General features: G+C 40.8%; 1 protein-coding gene across 5 annotated transcripts in view; it reads left to right on the forward strand.

Annotated features, from left to right (window-relative positions):
* HELZ (helicase with zinc finger) overlaps positions 1-20,415 on the forward strand; it is a 175,380-nt gene that overhangs the window by 21,941 nt on the left and 133,024 nt on the right. For all 5 annotated transcript variants that reach the window (XM_008012026.3, XM_008012025.3, XM_008012033.3 and 2 more), the window contains 3 exons: positions 4,360-4,587; positions 7,228-7,264; positions 19,931-20,055. In XM_008012026.3, the coding sequence (XP_008010217.3) occupies positions 4,378-4,587; positions 7,228-7,264; positions 19,931-20,055 (372 nt within the window). In that variant the 5' untranslated portion in view covers positions 4,360-4,377. The remainder of the gene's footprint in view (positions 1-4,359; positions 4,588-7,227; positions 7,265-19,930; positions 20,056-20,415) is intronic.

Here is a 20,415-nt window from a genome sequence, read left to right on the forward strand (position 1 = left end):
TGTCTCTGCCTCCCAAAGGGCTGGGATTACAGGCGTCAGCCTCCACGCCCAGCCAAGTTTGGATAATTTTTAACAGGAAGAGAAAGAGTCAAGACAGATGGGGTGGACCTCAGCAATGGGCGAATGTGATGCTTCTTCCTACATTAGTGTGCTTAATGTGACTCAGCTCCAGTGACTTCCGTTCCCTGGGCCACTCTGTTCCCATGGGAAAAATCCTTAGAGACCCAACTTAGTCAGTATCTGCCCTTGAATCTGGCTGTTAGGTTCAGGTAGCAGGATCATGTACAATAGATACAGATGTATCCATGTGTCCTAGACAAGGTGTCAGCTATACTCTTGAAGTATATCTGGGAGCTGGCCTTGTTTAGAAGTACTTCTAGATCTCTCACTGTGTATTATCCATCGTCCATCTTAGCATGGCCTGAGATGTTTTCTCATTTTGACTTTGACGGACAGTTTTGCTTTTATGCTTGATAAACCACTTTAGCTTCTTCAGAAGGAGTGGGTACAGTAAGGTCATGCTGTTTTCTGAAAAACTCGAAAAAACAGCTGAACGGAGCATGCGTTGGATTGAGTTCCACACTACAGCTAGGTGACCCTACTGTGATTCAGGTAGACCTTGGAAACTAGGTATCAGGACCTGATTCACAAAGGTAATCGGGGTAGATATTCACTTCTGAGGAAGGCACCTGGGTCATAAATTGAGTCATTTCCTCTCAAAGCTCCTGAAATTCATAGTTCTGCCCTTAATCTCTACTTATATATTAATGTTATCAAGATCTCTCTGACTAATATGCTTGGGGATCAATGTTGATAGTAGTCTTTGTGATCATCCCTCATAGCCAGATTTAGGGTTAGCTAATCCTTATCAGTGACTTGCAGATATACTTATTTCTTCAATGGCTATTCTTTGTGTAATCATTACCGTGTATTGAGATGGAGAAAATAGGTGAAAATAATTCCTCTGTCAAGTAGGTAAAGTAATTACATAGAATAATACTTTATTGTCTGTACTCTATTGTATGTTGAGATCAGTAAAGTGATTTCAGCTTTATATAGGCTGGGTGTGGTGGCTCACGTCTGTAATCCCAGCACTTGGGAGGCCAAGGCGGGATGATCTGTTGAGGCCAAGAGTTTAAGACTAGCCTAGGCAACACAGTGAGACCCTGTCTCTACAAAAAAAGAAATCAGCCAGTTGTGGTGGCATGCACCTGTAGTCCCAGCTTCTCAGGAGGCTGAGGCAGGAGGATCATTCTGAAGTGTGAAACTACAGGAGCTATGATTGCACCACTACACTCCAGCATGGGCTGCAGAGCGAGACTCTGTTCCCCCCCCCCCCCCAAAAAAAAGCTTTATATAAAGTGAAAATAAGGAATTTTAGGGACATAATAATAGCTAACACTTATTGAGCACTTATGTCCCAGGCATTCTTTTAAGTACTTTATAGGTATTATTTCACTTAATCCTTACAGTAACCCCAGGAGGTAGGTATTAGTTGTGTTCCCAGTTTAGAGGTGAGCAAGTTGAAATAATCCATGTAAACCCCCTTGCCTCAGGCCATGCAGCTGGAGAGTGGTACAGCTGGTGAATTCTGAACACAGGTCCTCTGGCTCCTAGTCTGTGCTCTGGATCACTGTGCTGTACTCATTCCTAAGAAAGATTTTAGCTGGTACATTATTAGCTTTGTTTTCTTACTACTTCTTTTTGTATTATTTGTCTGGATCTGAGCTGGGAGTTCTGTAGGGAAGATTTGCTAATTCTAGGGCCTCTGGTATCCATGGGCTTATGAATCTTGTGTTGCTGTTATCTGGCAAGCAGTGTGTGCTTGTCTATATTAGTAGTTCTCAACTAGAGCTGATTTTACCCTCTCCAGACGTTCACTGAAGACATATTTGGTTGTCACAAGTCAGGGGATGTGCTACTGGCATCAGCTGGTAGGGACTAGGGATAATGATTGCTAAATAACCTACAGGGCACAGAACGGCCCACAACAAAAAATTATTAAGCCCGAAATGTTAATAGTGTTGATATTTTATATCTGGACTATATCATAAGTTAGTAATTATTTTGTGATGCCACTCTTTGTCTAATGGGCAACACTGCTGTAGTGATACAGAAATTGTTTTTGACTTTTGTTGAATAATTGATTTCACCCACATCAATATATGTTTGTATAAGGAGCATACATACCAACTGTGACTTAAATATTTAAATCCCCTTACCCTTAAACTAAACTGGGAATTACAGCCCCTTCCCCCGCCCCCTGAGGAAGTTTAAACGGAAACCCTGTAGAAGACCAAGGATAAATACTCTTTTTGGAGGGGCGGGGGGGGGGGGGGGAGGTTATCTTAATAACACAATTAGATTTCTCTTTTTATATTAAAGTGTTAATTTAGGCTTGGTGCAGTGGCTCACACCTGTAATCCTAGCACTTTGGTAGGCTGAAGCGGGAAGACAGCTTGAGCCCAGGAGTTTGAGACCAGGCTGGGCAACATAGGGAGACCCCGTCACTACAAAAATAAAATAAAAACAATTTAGCCGGACGTGGTGGTGCATGCCTGTAGTCCCAGCTACTTGTGATACTGAGTTAGGAGGATTGCTTGAGTCTGGCAGGTCAAGGCTGCAGGGAGCAGTGATTGTGCCACTCCACTCGAGCCTAGTAACAGAGTGAGACCCTGTCCCAAAAAAAAGTGTTAAAATTAATTAAAAATTCCAAACTGAGAAAAGTAGGGAATATTATATTGTACCACATGTGTAAATCCCCAATATTGAACAAATGCTGACAGATATTGTTGAAGTCCTGTTTGAACTCTTCCTTATCTCATTGCCTAGCTATTTCTACTGTTTTGGTAGACCAAGAATCTCAAAAGCTGAAGGGGCTTAGACCTCTTCAGATGTCTGTCATCTTGCCTCTTGCCACTCTCTATGGGCTGCCCATCAATGACTTTTCTCCCCTCATCTTGCACTGCAGTTTATTGGCAGCAGATGGCTGTAGCACAGTGAGGAGAGGGCAGGGCCCATGTGTCATCAAAGCTGGGAAGGCTGGCAGAGAATGTATATGTAGGCTGGAGGCAGGCGGAAGGGACAAAGAAATACCATGAAGCCAGCTGGTTAAGGTGGAAGGTAGGGAAGAGCAGGAGAGAGAGAAGGTGGATGCAGGCATGGAAAGCAATCTGTAAGTCTGAGAGAGATGGTCAGCAAGAGGGACTGTTTGAAACAGTATTGTGAATGTCGGGTCAAAGGATGTCGGTCTTCTGTGTCCAAGTTTACTACTCCTGCTATGAGTGATATAGCTAGGGAGAAACAATGTGTAAACTCCTGCTATTTCTTACTTGGACTATTTTAGTGATCTCTTACTAATGGCAGTGCTTGCCATTTCCTCCCCTGTGGCAAACCTGTGGTTTCTTCTACTTCTAACCAGTTCTTTATAGAGCTGGTCGGACTTATATTTGATAGATTCCTTCCTTATTTAAAAAATTTCATCGTGTTCCATTGCCTATGGAATAAAACCCTCGTTTCTTGTTGTGGCATTTGAGGTCATTCATAGTTTCTCTTACTCTTCTGTACCTTGAGTTTAGGCTGTGTACTTTCTCCCCTTGGTGATTCACTTGAACTCTTCTCTCTGAAAAGCTCGCATTTGCTCTCTCTATCATCTGTATGGTGAACTCCTGTTCACCTTTTGCAATCAGCTCATGCCTTTAGGCAGATGGAATAAGTCTTTTTTGTAATTGTTCATTTGTGCTTTGCCTCTCTTGCTAGAATCTGAGTTTCTTGAAAGCAGTGATGACATGCCCTGTCTTTGTATTCATTGCTGCTAGCACAGGGCCTAGCCCTCGAGAAATGTTTGTTGAATTGAATTAATGGACAGTTCAAACAGTTCCAACCAGTTTTTTAATTGGTGGGAAATAATCCTGCATGGTATAGATTTTGGTTTTCTGCAGTCATGGTCACATAACTGTGAGAATGAAATTAGAAAACTGAAATTTGGAGGTTTGGATATGAAATGTTTCTGTCCCTTTGGTTAAGAAAGGGAATCCTTTATGTTTTGTTGAATACTTTGCAATGTTCACAGTCATATTTCATTTCTAAATTTGTCTCATTTATAAATTTGTTATATTGTTGGTATGATCTTGGCTTATGATTGACATTTTGCTTGAATCTTAGTAAAGACTTAATAAAATATCAAAGAGAAGTATAGATTTTGTAGCATCAGTAGCTGCTGCTTAGCCATGACCTTGATCAAAAGGCTAGCTGAGAGTGTTCAGATAGATAATTAAGCCAGCTGAGATAGGAATGGGGCTAGAATTTATAATTAATAAGTTTTAAAAACCCTCTCTTGTTCTTTCTCCCTGTCTGTAGGATTTTTGTCCCTGAGTCATGGAAGACAGAAGAGCGGAAAAGTCATGTGAACAAGCATGTGAATCACTTAAGAGGCAGGACTATGAAATGGCCCTCAAGCACTGCACAGAGGCCCTTCTTTCTCTAGGCCAGTACTCCATGGCAGACTTCACAGGGCCTTGTCCTTTGGAAATAGAACGCATCAAAATCGAGAGTCTTCTCTACAGAATTGCCTCATTTTTGCAACTGGTAAGTAAACACTGTCAATAAGCCAATGCTGAACTATGTAAAATGGCCTTTTTCATTGAGTGGGAACGATACAAATAGCTAATTCTGGGCCAACGAGATGTGAGTGAAGTGGCTGGTGATTGCTGAGTATCTTTGAGGCAAGGTAACTATGTTTCTGAACCTTGAAAATTATACTACTTTAGGGCATTTTGGACTATGCACTCACTCAAGTATTTATTGAGTATGTACTGTGTATTAGACACTGTTCTAGGTTCTTGTTGTATATATTGATGAAAGAGAAAGGAAAGTTCTTCTTTATGATACTTTTTCTAGTAGGAGAACAGAAAATAAACAATAAACATTATAAAAAATAAACACTGGCCGGGCATGGTGGCTCATACTTGTAATCCCAGCACTTTGGGAGACCGAGGCAGGTGGATCACGAGGTCAGGAGTTCGAGACCAGCCTAACCAACATGGTGAAACCCCGTCTCTACTAAAAATACAAAAATTAGCCAGGCATGGTAGTGCGTGCCTGTAATCCCAGCTACTCAGGAGGTTGAGCCAGGGGAATCGCTTGAACCCAGGAGGCAGAGGTTGCAGTGAGCCGAGATTGCACCACTGCACTCCTCCAACCTGGGTGACAGGGCGAGACTTCGAGACTGCGTCTCAAAAAAAAAAAAAAAACCAAAAAAAACCACCATAAATTGTTAAAAGGTAATAACTGCATGAAAAAAGGAGAACAGGGCAGGGGAGATTGGGAATATTGGGGTTAGAGATGGGGTTACAATTTTAAATAGAGTGGCCAAGGCAGGCCTCATTGAGAAGGTGATAACCAGAGGCAAGGGGTTGAGCCATGTGTAAAGCTGGTGGAAGAGCATTACAGGCAATGGAAACAGACCCAGCAGCAGAAGCATGCCTGCTGTGCTTGAGTAGCAGCTAGGAGTTAGTTTGGCCAGAATAGAGTGCACGTGGTGGAGAGGTGGGAGGACTAAAGCCTGTGGGGCCCGCTGGCTCCTGGTAAAGACTTTGGTTTTTATTCTCTGTGAGTTGGGGAGCTAATTGCAGGGCTTTGGGCAGAGGAGTGGCGTGATCTAATTTAACAGGAATTGTTTGACTTTTGTGCCGAGAATAAACTGTAAAGGGATAAGCATTGATGCAAAGAGACTAGGTTGGAGACTATTAGAATAATCCAGGCCAGAGTGGCTCAGATCAGAATGGTAGCAGTGGAGATAGTGAGAAGTAACTTGGTTTTGGTTTATACGCTGAAAATAGAAGCAATCAGGTTTCCTGATGTATCGAACGCAGGGAATGAGGGGGAGCAGTCGCAGTTACTTACTTCGATTCTTGTTGTCTGAGCAATTGGAAGAATGGTGTTTCCTTCAGCTAAGGTTAGACGGCTACAGCTAGGGAGGAGGTTTTGTTGAGGAAGGTGGGAGTTGAGTTTTGGACATACTGAGTTTGAGATGTCATTCAGATACCCAGCTGAAGATGCTGAGTAAGCAGTCAGATACGCACGTATGGAATTTGGGAGAGAGATTCATTGAAGAGTGTGGGACAGAAGTGCTATATGACGTCTTGAGCTTGTGTAGAATCACCAAGGGAAAATGAGCATTATAGGGAAGAGGCGAGGACTGAGGGCCGAGTCTTGGACTGCTGCAGTGTCAAGAGGTTGGGGAGCAGAGCAACAACCTGCAAAGCACCCTAAAGAGCAACCCTGAGGAAGGGGGAAAGTGTGAGAGTAAGGAGTCCTGGTAGCCACGTGAAGGAAGGAAGTGTGTCCAAGTGAGGAAATGTTGAGTGGTGTCAGCAGCTGCCAAGAAAGCCGTGAGAATGAGTCTGAGTGGGCACATGTGAATCGTGTGGGTCCATGTGGATGCAGCGGAGGTCACTGGTGATCTCATATGAGTGGCTTCCTTGGAGTAGTGGGTGAAAGTCTGCTTAAAAAGAGAGCTTAGGAGAGAATTGGAGGAAGGAATTGAAATACAGCAACATAGACAACTCTTGAAGAGTTTTGCCATGAAGAGACACCAAAGAGAAAAAAAGAAAGAGAAAGGAAAAGGAAAAAGAAAAAGGAATGGTAGATAGTGGGAGAGAGAAAGTCAAGGGACTTTTTTTTTTTAGATGGGAGAAATAATTGTATTTCTGTATAGAAATGAGCCAATCAAAAGCAAAAAATTAGTGATTTAGGACAAGTCGAGGAGGCTTGCTGGAGTTGCTGCACCTGCGTAGGCAGCTGAGTTGATCTGCACAGGCGTAGGTTGACTTTAGAAAGGAGCACGATAGTATGTCTGTTAACAGGTAGAAGGAAGACAGAGTGTATGCTGGGAAGTGGGGAGACATGGTGACAGTCTATGAAAAATTCTCTTCTTGTGGCTTCAGTTTTCTCAGTAAAACTGTTGGCGGGGAAGGAGGTGCTGGTGAGTTAGAGAAGGTGAGAAGTAGGAGTGGGGGTCCATGGACTAGGAAATACACTATGACGTTTATTTGTAGAGTGCGCTATAATCCTCAGAGGGCACATGTGTTAGCTTTGCTCTGTGAATAGTAAGTTTACAACATTAATGATTAAACTTTGAAACAAAGCCAAGTTTTCCTTTGATAACATTTCTGTTAAAAGCAGCTCTTGAAATACTTAATTTTATCTTGTATTTTTGTTTTGCAGAAAAATTATGTGCAAGCTGATGAAGATTGTAGACATGGTATGTTTAAAAGTGACACTCTTTTGAATTATTGAACTGAACATGTTTAAGGTTTGATTTTTTTTTTTTGGGGGGGGGTGCTAATTTAAAAAGTGATGATAATGTTTAAAAAGCCCACCTTACTGTGGGGGCTAGTGACTGATTTGGATGATGACATTCCCACTAAACTGGGCATACCTGTGAACATTGCTGTTACTCATGAATGTTTACGTTCTTGTCACTCCCCTGGGAACATTGATGATGTGTCCTTTTAAAGTTTGTGTGAGGCCGGGTGTGGTGGCTCATACGTGTGATCCCAGCACTTTGGGAGGCCGAGGTGAGCGGATTACAAGGTCTGGAGTTTGAGACCAGCCTGGCCAATATGGTGAAACCCCATTTCTACTAAAACTGCAAAAATTAACTGGGCGTGGCGGCCCATGCCTGTAGTCCCAGCTACTTGGGAGGCTGAGGCAGGAGAATCGCTTGAACCCAGGAGGCAGAGGTTGCAGTGAGCTGTTATCGCACTGCTGCACCCCAGCCTGGGCGACAGAGTGATACTCCGAGACTCTGTCTCAAAAAAAAAAAAAAAAAAAGTTTGAATAGTTCTAGTCATAAGGGCCAAAGTTTGAGAAACGTAACTCACGTTGAATAAAATGTTAAGCTTACCTAGATACATGGAAAGGATGGGCCTGTCCCTCCTAAAATGTCTTTCCTTCTTGATCAGAAGATCTTCCTTAGAGAGGAGACTAGCTAGAATGCTCTTTAGTAATTTTTCCTGTTTTTTTCCCCCCGTCTTTGAGACAGAGTCTTGCACTGTTTCCCGTGCTGGAGTGGGGTGGGGTGATCACAGCTCACTGCAGCCTCTGCCTTCCAGGCTCAAGCAGTCCTCCTGCCTCAGCCTCCCAAGTAGCTGGGACTACAGACGTGTGCCACCACACCCAGCTGATGTTTTTATTTTTTTGTAGAGATGGTTTTACTGTGTTGCCCAGGCTGGTCTCTTACTTCTGGGCTCAAGGGATCCGCCCACCTTGTCCTCCCAAAATGCTGGGATTACAGGCATGAGCCACCGCACTTGGTTTCCTGTTTCAGGCAGGAAATTGAGATTAATAAGATTCTTGCTCTTCGAGTACTCATAGGAATCCTTTTCTTTGTGGTTGTTGCTGTTTACTAGAATGAATCGAGGAGTGAGTGGGAGAAGAGTTCACTGTACAGTCTCACACACATTTGGTGGAATTGTTTGCAGAGCTCAGCGATTTGACTAACGCAGTATTTCATTCATCCAGAATTTGGGGGTAATGGTGCTGAGATATTTAACATGAGTTAATTTTTTCCCCTCTGCTTACTCCTTTGTGTTAACACTTTAAAAAGTATTAGGCCAGGCGCGGTAGCTCATGCCTGTAATCCCAGCACTTTGGGAGGCTGAGGCAGGTGGATCAGTTGAGGTCAGGAGTTCAAAACCAGCCTAACCAACATGGTGAAACCCCGTCTCTACTAAAAATACAAAAATTAACCAAGCATGGTGGCACGTACCTGTAATCCCAGCTACTCGGGAGGCTGAGGCAGGCAAATCATTTGAACCTGAGAGGCAGAGGCTGCAGTGAGCCAAGATTGTGCTACTGCACTCCAGCCTGGGTGACAGAGTGAGACTCTGTCTGAAAAAAAAAAAAAAACTATGTTTGCTATAAACCTTACAAAACTATATTACATACTGTTGTGGCCTTTAAACGTAATTTAACCATTCATTAAAGAGTCTTTGACCTTTGTTCACCTCATTTCCTAGAAGTATATGCTTTGAGAGTTAACTAGAAATTAAGAGATATCTAGTAGAATTTTCCTTTAAAAAAATCCCTGCTATCCATGGGAATTTAAAAATTACAATGAGCAAACAGTAGTAAGTCAAATAATATAGAGGAATAATTTATCCTTCCCCCATCTGAAGAAATTATTGTTAGTAGTTTGCTGTATGAGAAAGGTCTTCTGTGCCTTTATAGTGACAAACATAAGTGCTTATGATACATAGAAAGTTTTTCCTTTAAAAATTAAAAAAGAGTTATATTGTGATCATCACCTAGCAGCTTGCTTTCTTACATATCAGTATACCATGAATATTGTTCTAAATTAATACACTGGCTCCAATTCCTGTTTAATATTCCATGGAGTGGTTGTACTGCTCTTTATTCAACTATTCCCATATTGATGGGCATATAGGTGGTTCTGCTTTTCTGGTTTGTCATTATAAACCATCCTGTAATAAACAAGTTCTTTCTTTTTGTTGCCCTTTATAGGATAGTCTTAAAAGTTGGATTTCTGGGTAAGGAGTATGTACACTTTTTGTTTTATTTTATTTTTTTATTATTATTATTTTTTTTGAGATGGAGTCTCGCTCTGTCACTGGACTGGAGTGCAGTGGTGTGATCTCAGCTCACTGCACCCTGTGCCTCCCAGGTTCAAGCGATTCTCTTGCCTCAGCCTCCCGAGTAGCTAGGACTACAGGCATGCGCCACCATACCCAGCTAATTTTTGTATTTTTAGTAGAGACAGGGTTTCACCATGTTGGCCAGAATGGTGTCAATCTCTTGACCTCATCACCTGCCTGCCTCGGCCTCCCAAAGTGCTGCGATTGCCTATAATTTTAATAGACACTGTCAGATTAGTTTCAGATGCACACACCCACAGCAATAGATGAGACTGCCCAGTCTGTAATCTATCACTGAAACCTGTCGGTGTTGAAATTTTGCCAATCTCATGTGTGAGAAATAGTTCCTCTTCAGTTTTCATTGCCCTGAGTACTAGTGAAATTGATACAGTCTTGTTATTTTGAAGATGTACAAACCAAAGTCTTAGAAAGTTCAGTGACTTAGGGAAAGTCATACAAAAGTAAATGCTGAAGGACCATATGGACATATGTTGCATTATTCTGTTAATTGTTTTACTTAGCATTTTAAAATTAGGTGCTATTTCACAACTTTTGAATCACTAAAATACAAGTTTATCCATTGCCTAAGATAAAGTTGTCATGAAATGATTATGCTTCTGTGGTATTGGTGGAGTATGGAATGGAATGCAACTTGGTAATATAGTCATACCCTTGGCCCACTAATCTCATTTCTGGAATACTATTCTAAATCAGTAATCCAAAAGAGAGAAAATATTATATACAGAGTGGTAGTCATTGCAGTGCTGTGTATAAAAGTGAAAAATAGGTTAGCTTGCAATAAGGAAGGAGTTCATTAATTACATTCTACACATTCCTTGTTCCCCTTTATGTGATAAGTAAGAGCTTGGAAAATGGTCATTTTTTAAATAAATCCAAAAGCAGTATATCCAGAGTTGTTTATTTGAAATAGACATTTGGAAATATTGGCCAAGATTATACATGCATATTAGTAGTTGTAGAGTTCTGCTGTTACATGTAATTTTTTCTTTTCAACTTTTAGTAACATTATTTTTGTGTAAGATGAAATACTATGGTTAGACAGTAATAAAAAGCAACATGTGAACCTCAGTCTCTGTTAATTATAGTTTTGTAATGCTAAGATGCTTCCAGGGATGGTCATGGATAGCTCATAGTTTAAGCACCCCAGACCGTTGACTTCTTATGTTTGCATTTTATATACAGTGTAGCCTTTTTTTTTCTTTTGAGAAGGCATCTCTCGCTGTCGCTGTAGCCCAGGTTGGAGTGCAGTGGTGCGGTCTCAGCTCACTGCAACCTCTGCCTCCAGGATTCAAGCGATTCTCCTGCCTCAGCCTCCCCAGTAACTGGAATTACAGCCACCTGCCATCATGCCCAGCTAATTTTTGAATTTTTGTAGAGATAGGGTTTCACCCTATTGGCCAGTCTGGTCTTGAACTCCTGTCCTCAGGTGATCTGCCCTCCTCGGCCTTACAGCATAGTCTTGATGTCTGTTCTCTTACTGTCAGGCTATCAATTTGCATTCCTTGCAACTCTCAACATGCCTTATTGCAGCTACTCTCCCTGTCCACTTGCAGCTTCTGACCTACTGTGGGTTAGGAAATCAGACCAGCAATCTTCATCATGGAATTAAAAAGCAATCTTTTATTTTCCTTCTCTTCCCCCTTTCTTCTTTTTTTGAGACAGAGTTTCGTTCTGTCGTTCAGGCTGGAGTGCAGTGGTATAATCTTGGCTCACTGCAACCTCTGCCTTCCGGGCTTAAGCAGTTCTCCCGCCTCAGCCTCCTGAGTAACTGGGATTACAGGCGTCCGCTACCACGCCTGGCTAATTTTTGTATTTTTAGTAGAGAAGGGGTTTCACCATGTTGGCCAGGGTGGTCTCGAACTCCTGACTTCAAGTGGTCCGTCTGCTTTGGCCTCCCAAAGTGCTGGGATTATAGGTGTGAGCCACTGTGCCTGGCCCATTATTTCTTTTTTAATATGAAAGATGTAAGACATACAGGAAAGTAGAGGAAATGATATAATAAACATTCATATTCTCAAAACTATGATTGAACAACTAATGTTTTGCCATATTTACTTCATTTTTCTGAAATATTTGAGAATAAAGACATCATGACATTTACCCCTAAATACTTCAGTATGCCTCTCTAAAAAATAAGATCAAGACCGTGTAACTACAATATTATTATTAGCATAATAGAATCGATGTAATTCCCTTATAATTCCCTAACCTATCTAAAGTCCAGTCCTTAATCAAATTTACCTGTTTTTCTGTCCCCAAAGTATTTTTTTTTTTATTGGCTGATTTGTTTAAACCAGGAACTGATTAAAGGTTATAAAATTTTGAAGCTGGAATTCTGCTTCAATAGGAGTAAACATACTCTGAGTTAGGACTCAAGGGCACCTTTTTAACTTCCTGGGTTTCAGTTCCAAGTTCATTGTTGTATTCTGGATAGTGAAGATCGCCAAGCCAGTGACCACTGGGTAAGTGAGGTAGTTAAGTCACTTTTCGTTGTCTGAACATCAGTCGTATTTGCATAACACAAAAACTTTGATGAAATAATGATTCTATTTTTGCCTTTGGAATAGTCATTATATAGGAAACTTACTTTTCTTTTTCTTTTTTTTTTTTTTTTGAGACGGAGTCTCGTTCTGTCGCCAGGCTGGAATGCAGTGGCGTGATCACGGCTCACTGCAACCTCTGCCTCCCGAGTTCAAGTGATTCTCCTGCCTCAACCTCCCAAATAGCTGGGACTACAGGCATATGCCACCACGTCCAGCTAATTTTTGTATTTTTAGTAGAGACAGGGTTTCACCATTTTGGCCAGGATGGTCACCATCTCTTGACCTTGTGATCTGCCCGCCTTGGCCTCCCAAGGTGCTAGGATTACAGGTGTGAGCCACTGTGCCTGGCCATTTTTTTACACTAAAAAAAGAATGAGGTAAATGGAGAAAGTAAAATCAAAAGAAAGTAATTTTATCAACTAAGAGTATTATACCACTTGTAATATGTAGGTTAAACTTAATCATCATAAACATCAATGAAAATTTTTTATGAGGCTGTAAGATTTGTAAACCCTAGCTGAGGGTTTTGTAAGAACAAATGTAAGAAGTCATCATTGCAAACAAAGGGCTTGGGTCATCTATTGACGTTTATTGTTGTGAGACTTGGCCTGTGAAGTAAATGATTCAGTAATCAGCAACTGCTGTTAAAGAGGCTGACTGTTAGAAAGGCAAATTGATAGGCGATTGGTTGAAACTTCTGTACTCTCTCTGGGGGAGGAAGTGATATCTGTAACTATCTTTCTTCTCAGAAGAATTTGTTTATTTGGAGATGGCATGTCATGGTGTCACCCAGGCTGGAGTACAGTGGCGCGATTATAGCTCACTGCAGCCTTGAAATCCTGGGCTCAAGTGATCCTCCTGCTTCAGCCTCCCCAGTAGCTGGGACAACAAAGTATGTGCCAGCACACTTGATTAATTTTTGTTTTGTATTTTTTGTAGAGATGGGGTTCTGCTTTGTTGCCCAGGCTGGTCTTGAGTGATCCTGGCTTCAAGCGATCCTCTTGCCTCATCCTCCCAAAGTGTCGGGATTACAGGTGTGAGCTACTGCACCTGGCCCTCAGAAGAGTTTTGATTAGTTTCTATGGTAATTAAAAATTTTATTGCAAAAAATATTTAATGAATGGGGTAACAGTATTTATTTAGAACTATCACAGGGTCGGGCCCTCTGAAATATGTTGTTTAGTCAAATTGTATTATTCCAGTTTTACAGATGAGCAGACAGACTTTGTGAGATTAAGTTGCTTGCTTAAGACCACAGAGCCAGTCCAGAGTGGAAGTGTGGTTTTGAACTGAAGTCTTTCTAATCTGAAAGGGTGTGCTGCTTTGCTTTATCCTCAGCTACTACTTGTGTATACTTCAGCTTTGTTTTGTTTTTGAGACAGAGTCTCGCTCTGTTGCCCAGGCTGGAGTGCAGAGGCGCGATCTTGGCTCACTGCAACCTCTGCCTCCTGGGTTCAAGCGATTCTCCTGCCTCAGCTTCCTGAGTAGCTGGGATTACAGACGCCCACCACCATGCCCGGCTAATTTTTGTATTTTTAGTAGTGATGGGGTTTCACCATGCTGGCCAGGCTGGTCTCGAACTCCTGACCTCAGGTGATCCACCCATCTCGGCCTCCCAAAGTGTTGGGATTATAGGCGGGAACCACTGCGCCTGGCCTACTTCAGCATTTTGCAGATGTTTTTATCTTCTTTAGCCTAAAAACTTGGAAAACAGGCACAAAAAGAACTGTATTATTCTAGAAATGAAAACAATTGAGCCTCGGGATCGCTTAAATAATTATAATATTAGTGTGCTGGAGACAAGAATTTCAGTATTTAAGCTCCTGTGCCATCCCATGTTTTTGTTTTTTGTTTTTGTTTTTTAATTCCCCAGGCTTTTAAAATAGAGATGCAGTTCAACAACCAACCTGCCTTCTTTCCTTCCTGCCTTCCTTTCCTTCCTTCCTCCCTCCCTTCCCTTTTCTTCCCTTGCCTTGCCTTTGCCCTTGCCCTTGCCTTTGCGCTTGCCCTTGCCTTTGCCTTGCCTTTGCCTTGCCTTCCTGCCTCGCGTCGTCTCTCCTCTCCTCTCCTCTCTTCTTTCTTTTCTTTTCTTTTTTCTTTTTCCTCTTTTCTCTTTTCTCTTTTCTTTTTTTTTGAGACAGAGTTTCAATCTGTCACTCAGGCTGGAGTGCAATGGTGTGATCACAGCTCACCTCAGCTTTGATGACCTTCTGGGGCTCAGGTGATCCTCTCGCCCCAGCCTCCCAAGTAGCTGGGACTATAGGCACATGCCACCACAACCAGCTAATTTTTGTGTGTGTGTGTGTTTTTTTTTTTTTTTTTTTTTTTTTTTTTGTAGAAATGATGTCTTGCCATGTTGCCCAGGCGTGTCTCGAACTACTGGGCTCAAACAATCCTCCTACCTCGGCCTCCCAAAGTGTTGGGATTACATATGTGAGCCACTGCACCCAGCCTTAACAAGATTTCTTAATTCATTGTTTGTTGGATCCAGTTACAAACTATTTTTTAAAAAAATTTGTGTATATATAAGATTTATTTATTTCAAACTCTCTATTCTGAAATAATTATAGGTTCACAGGAAGTGGCAAAGATAGTGCAGAGGTCCCATGTACCCTTCACCTACTTTCCCCTAGTTGTTATATCTTACGTAACTAGCACCATATCAAAACAAGGAAATTAACATTAGTACAAGGAGTGTGTGTATTCTGTGTCATTTTGATCATGTGTAGACTGATTTAACCACCAACACAATTAAGATACAGAACTGCTCCATCATCGTGAAGATCTCCCTTGTGCTGCCTCCTACCTTTTACAGTTTTTTTTTTAAAAAAACTTGTTTTTTTGTTGTTCTTTCTCAGGAAATGTATTGCTCCTTTACAGTCACACTCAACCACCCTTCCTTACTACCTTTCTTAACCCTTGGCAACCACTAATCTGTTCTTCAGCTCTCTAATTTTGCCACTTTGAGAATATAATAAAGAGTTTTCTTATCATTTGTGGTTCTTTGTTCCAAAATGAGGTTGATAACATGGAAAGGCAATTTGATTATTTTGAATAACACCTTTAGGAAAAAAATAGCAGTGTTTTGTACTTGCAGTATTTGTACTTCAAATTACCAGCTAATTTGGAATGGAATCATACAGCATATGACCTTTTCAGATGGCTTTTTTCCACTCACCATGGTCCTCTTGAGATCCATCCATGCTGTTTTTGTTTTTGTTTTTGTTTTGAGACAGGGTCTTGCTCTGTCGCCCAGACTGGAGTGCAATGGCTTGATCTCAGCTCACTGTACCTTCAGCCTCCTGGGTACAAGCAGTCAGCCTCCCAAGAAGCTAGGATTATGGGCATGCACCATCACGCCTGGCTAATTTTTGTGTTTTTAGTAGAGATGGGATTTTGCCATGTTGGCCCGGCTAGTCTCTAACTCCTGGCCTCAGGTGATCCGCCTGCCTCAGCCTCCCAAAGTGCTGGGATTATAGGCTCGGCCTTTATTTTCATTTTAAATTCAGTTTCTGAAGTGTTAGTTCTGAGAGCATGATTATATCTAAGCAATGAGTTATTTTTTATTTCATTACTGAATAAAGGAATTAGTTTGTATGGTAATGAAAAAAATTTTTAGGAAAGCTTTTGGAAAAAATACCTTCATTAGGCTAAGCTCTTTAATAAAACACTTCAGAAGTAACTAAGGATTTGATAAAATAGATAACCTAGTCCAGGTATAGTGACTCACGCCTGTGTTACCAGTGCTTTGGGAGACTGAGGCGAGTGGATCACCTGAGGTCAGGAGTTCGAGACCAGCCTAGCCAACATGGTGAATATCTGTCTCTATTAAAAATGCAAACATCAGCCAGGTGTGGTAGCACGCATCTGTAATCCCAGCTACTGGTGAGGCTGAGGCAGGAGAATTGCTTGAACCCAGGAGGCGGAGGTTGCAGTGAGCCTAATCATGACACTGCACTCCAGCCTGGGTGACAAAGTGAGACTTAATCTCAAAAAAAAAAAAAAAAAAAAAACTGGGCGTGGTGGCTTATGCCTGTCATCCCAGCACTTTGGGAGGCAGAGGCAGGCGGATCACGTGAGGTCAGGAGTTCGAGACCAATCTGACCAACATGGAGAAACACTGCTACTAAAAATACAAAATTAACCGGGCGTGGTGGTGCATGCCTGTAATCCCAGCTACTTGGGAAGCTGAGGTAGGATAGTCGCTTGAACCTGGGAGGTGGAGGTTGCAGTGAACTGAGATCATGCCACTGCACTCCAGCCTGGGCAACAAAGGCGAAACTCCATCTCAAAAAAAAAGAACAGGTGTGGTGACTTACGCCTGTAATCCCAGCACGTTGGGAGGCCGAGGTGGGTGGATCACCTGAGGTTGGGAGTTCAAGACCAGCCTGACCGACATGGAGAAACCCCATCTCTGCTAAAAATACAAAATTAGCCAGGTGTGGTGGCAGGTGCCTGTAAGCCCAGCTACTCGGGAGGCTGAGGCAGGAGAATCACTTGAACCTGGGTGGCGGAGGTTGTGGTGAGCCGAGATTGTGCCATTGCACTCCAGCCTTGGCAACAAGAGTGAAACTGTCTCAAAAACAAAACAAAAAAGTCCTAATATGGTCATATTACTGAAAACAGTAGAGAATAATACTCAATATTTACTATAAGCTTGTTTTAAGATTACTTTCCTTATAATAAGTAGGTAATTTTTTACAAGCAAGGGGAATTGCATTTTAATTGTTAATCCTTGCCTTGTGATAGCCAGAGGCTATTGAACCCCAGCAAAGATGTATTTTGCTAAAACAGTTCAATGAATATTACTCCTTTAAGACTACTCAGTATCTAGTCCAAAATATTCTAAGACGTATTTCACGTGTTAGAAAATACCACAAAAAAGATACACAACGAGCTGACAGAAGTCCTCCTTTGTAACTCCTAGTAAACAGACAGGAACAGTTCAGTTTGAGAACAGTTGTGTGCACACAGTACAATCTCACACATAGTTGATGGGAAGAGAATTTATCTACAAGGAGCTGTAACTTTTTTACAGTTGTTCAAGATTATATTATTAATGTCATCTCTTTTGGCAAGTTCAATTTTTATAGCTAAGACAAGTTTAATAATACAGTAGGCCATACTTTTTTTTTCCCCAAGCTTTTTCAAGGTAATAAGGAACTAGATTGGCAGCATTGCAATTTAATTTTGTTATACAATACAGTAGCAGGAGAGGTTTTTATCTATAGTTATTGACTATTTCTATGCCATAGTTTTTTTACATGGGATCTTCCCATACATAAATTGAATTGCATTTAAGGGAAACAGGAAGAAAGTATGTCAGTACTACTTCATGTCTGAAAAAGAGATGGAAAAAAGGGAAACATAAATTTGACAAATATTAAGATATTCATACAGCAATGTAGTGGAAGAAACTTTGCAAAATGAAATTCAGCAAATACCTCATACAAAACCAAATATCTATGAAACATGTTTGTAAAATGTTATGTGATTTAATACTCTTTAAGTGTGACATCATCATATGAGGTTGAAATATTTAGACTTTTTCATTCCTGCAAACATTTTTCAGCTCTTGACAACTAGTTTCTTAATATCTGTTACTAAAAATGAACTAAGATATTTCCTCAGCAGTGCTCAGTACTGCTGTAAAATTTTTAGAAGGGGAAGGTAATATGTAGGGAACTCTTACTTATGCAGGAGACTGCTAGATACTTTTCTAATTAGCATAATTCATCTTTATCATAACCTTATGAAGTAGCTACTGTCACCTCCATCTGATAGGGGAGGAAACAGGCTTAGTGATGTAACTAATCCATACCTTAGTAGGAGTGTCATTTTTCTTCAGAGCAATTTTTTTTTTTTTTTTGAGACGGAGTTTCGCCCTTGTCCCCTAGGCTGGAGTGCAGTGGTGCGATCTCGGCTCACTGCAACCTCTGCCCCCTGGGTTCAAGCAGTTCTCCTGCCTCAGCCTCCCGAGTAGCTGGGATTATAGGTGCCTGCCACCATGCCCGCTAATTTTTGTATTTTTAGTAGAAACGGGGTTTTACCATGTTGGCCAGGCTGGTCTTGAACTCCTGACCTCAGGTGATCTGCCCGCCTCGGCCTCCCAAAATGCTGGGATTACAGGCGTGAACCACCATGCCTGGCGAGAGCATTTTAGTTGTATTATTTCATTTAATCTTTAATGGCAAATTTATACATGTTTCTGTTTTACAGATGGCCACACTGAGGGTCAGAGAGATAAAGTAACTTGCCCAAGGTCAGATTTGAAGAGTTTTAGGAATAGTAAGATCTGAGGGAAATGAATACTTACCTTGGAACTTTGTAAGACACTCAAGAGATTCTTAATGATACCTTATTGGAGTTTTTCACTTAATTGGAATTATCTAGTGACTGTTGAGTAGATGAGTGATCTGTAATATGGATGGATTGAAACAATTGATTTGTCCAAACTAAAAATAATTTAATAAAACCCTTTCAAATACAGAGAGACTGCAACTTTCAATTTAGTAATCTGATTCAATGAAGGGTATATGTAAAGATTTTTATTATGGTGTTATTTTTAATAGTTAATAATTGGAATTATCTTGCAAGGAAAAGGTTAAATAAGTTGATGTATCTACTTGATAGAACATTATATAGCCAATAATATGATAAGCACTGATCACATGGAAAATACTGAATGTGCTGAGGGCAAAAAAATAGAATACAAGCTGTCATGTTGGCATCAGTTACAATCATTGTAAATATTATGTGAATATTGATCAGAATTGGAGGAGAAAATGAATAAGTGAAAACTGTTGAGTAGTGAGATTATGATGAACTTTTTTGTTTGTGTAATAAAAAATCAAACAATATGAGAAGATATATTCATAACAACAAAAATATGAACAGATCCAGTGGACTTTATATGTATGGTATGTTATACTATACTTAAACATTTATAAAAAATAATTTCTAAAATATTTTCTTTCAGCAAATTATTTTCTTGCAAAGGAAGCTAAAGTATGTACAAACTAATAATAGAACCTTGGACTTAGCAATGCAGAGAAGGATACAGATTGCTCTGCTAGTTGAACCATTAGCAGTTGCTGTGAGAAATCATCTCAAATGACATGGCATAAAAATGAGTATATTCTGTTTCGTTAGAAACATGATCCTCATGATTGTGTTAGATTAAATCTGCAAACCCTTGCAAACAATTTGGGTAGCATTTTCTGTGGCCACTGGGCCATTGGATTCTTAGTAAATCTTGTTGGATTTGATAAAGACTAATTCTTAATTGGTTAGGAATATCTAGTTGAGATTTGCAGTTTCTATTCTTATTCATTTTAATGGTACCCAGTCTTATGTCACTGTAAAAAACATGAGAACTTTATTCAGCTAAGTCTGCAGTTTAAAAACCCTCGTTTACCCAGTTCATAGGTTGAACAGTATTTTTCCCTCGAGAGCTTTAGGATTGATTCTTCCTGTGATTTTGATCTCAACTGGTTGTAAGTTCGGTATGTTTATTGCCGCATGTTTTTTCTTGTTCTTATATGCCTGTTTTGGACAGAATAGAAACATCACTGCTTCCCTCTAGTATTTGAAGTTATTCTTTTAACATATAAAAAACCATGCTTGTGATAGTGTGTTAATACTATAATCAAGAAAATTGTGCATTAAATGTCCATGTGGTTAATGGTGGCTGTTCTTTCATGGCAGTGCTGGGAGAAGGACTGGCCAAGGGAGAGGATGCCTTTCGGGCAGTGCTTTGCTGCATGCAGCTGAAAGGGAAGCTCCAACCTATATCCACCATTCTTGCCAAGTCACTGACAGGAGAGTCCCTGGTATGTTGATAAGCTCTAATTTTGTATGCCTGAAAACAAATTTTTATTTGATTCCTTAGCTATATTGTGGGAAAAAAAGTGTGTCTTTTTTTCTCTTAGTTCTTATTAGAAAGCAAAATTCATGAGTATCCTGAGATGTAATACCTGTCTTTCTTTTCTTTCTTTCTTTTTTTTTTTTTGTGACAAGGTCTCAGTCTGTTGTCTAGGCTGAATGAAGTGGTGTGATCACTGCACACTGCAGCTTCAACCTCCTAGGCCTAAGTGATCCTCCTGCCTCAGCCTCCTGAGTAGCTGGGACTACAGATGCGCACCACCATCCCTGCTAATTTTTGACTTTTTGTGGAGACGAGGTCTCATCGT

Source organism: Chlorocebus sabaeus, chromosome 16, assembly GCF_047675955.1.
Source record: "Chlorocebus sabaeus isolate Y175 chromosome 16, mChlSab1.0.hap1, whole genome shotgun sequence".
Lineage (NCBI taxonomy): Eukaryota > Metazoa > Chordata > Mammalia > Primates > Cercopithecidae > Chlorocebus > Chlorocebus sabaeus.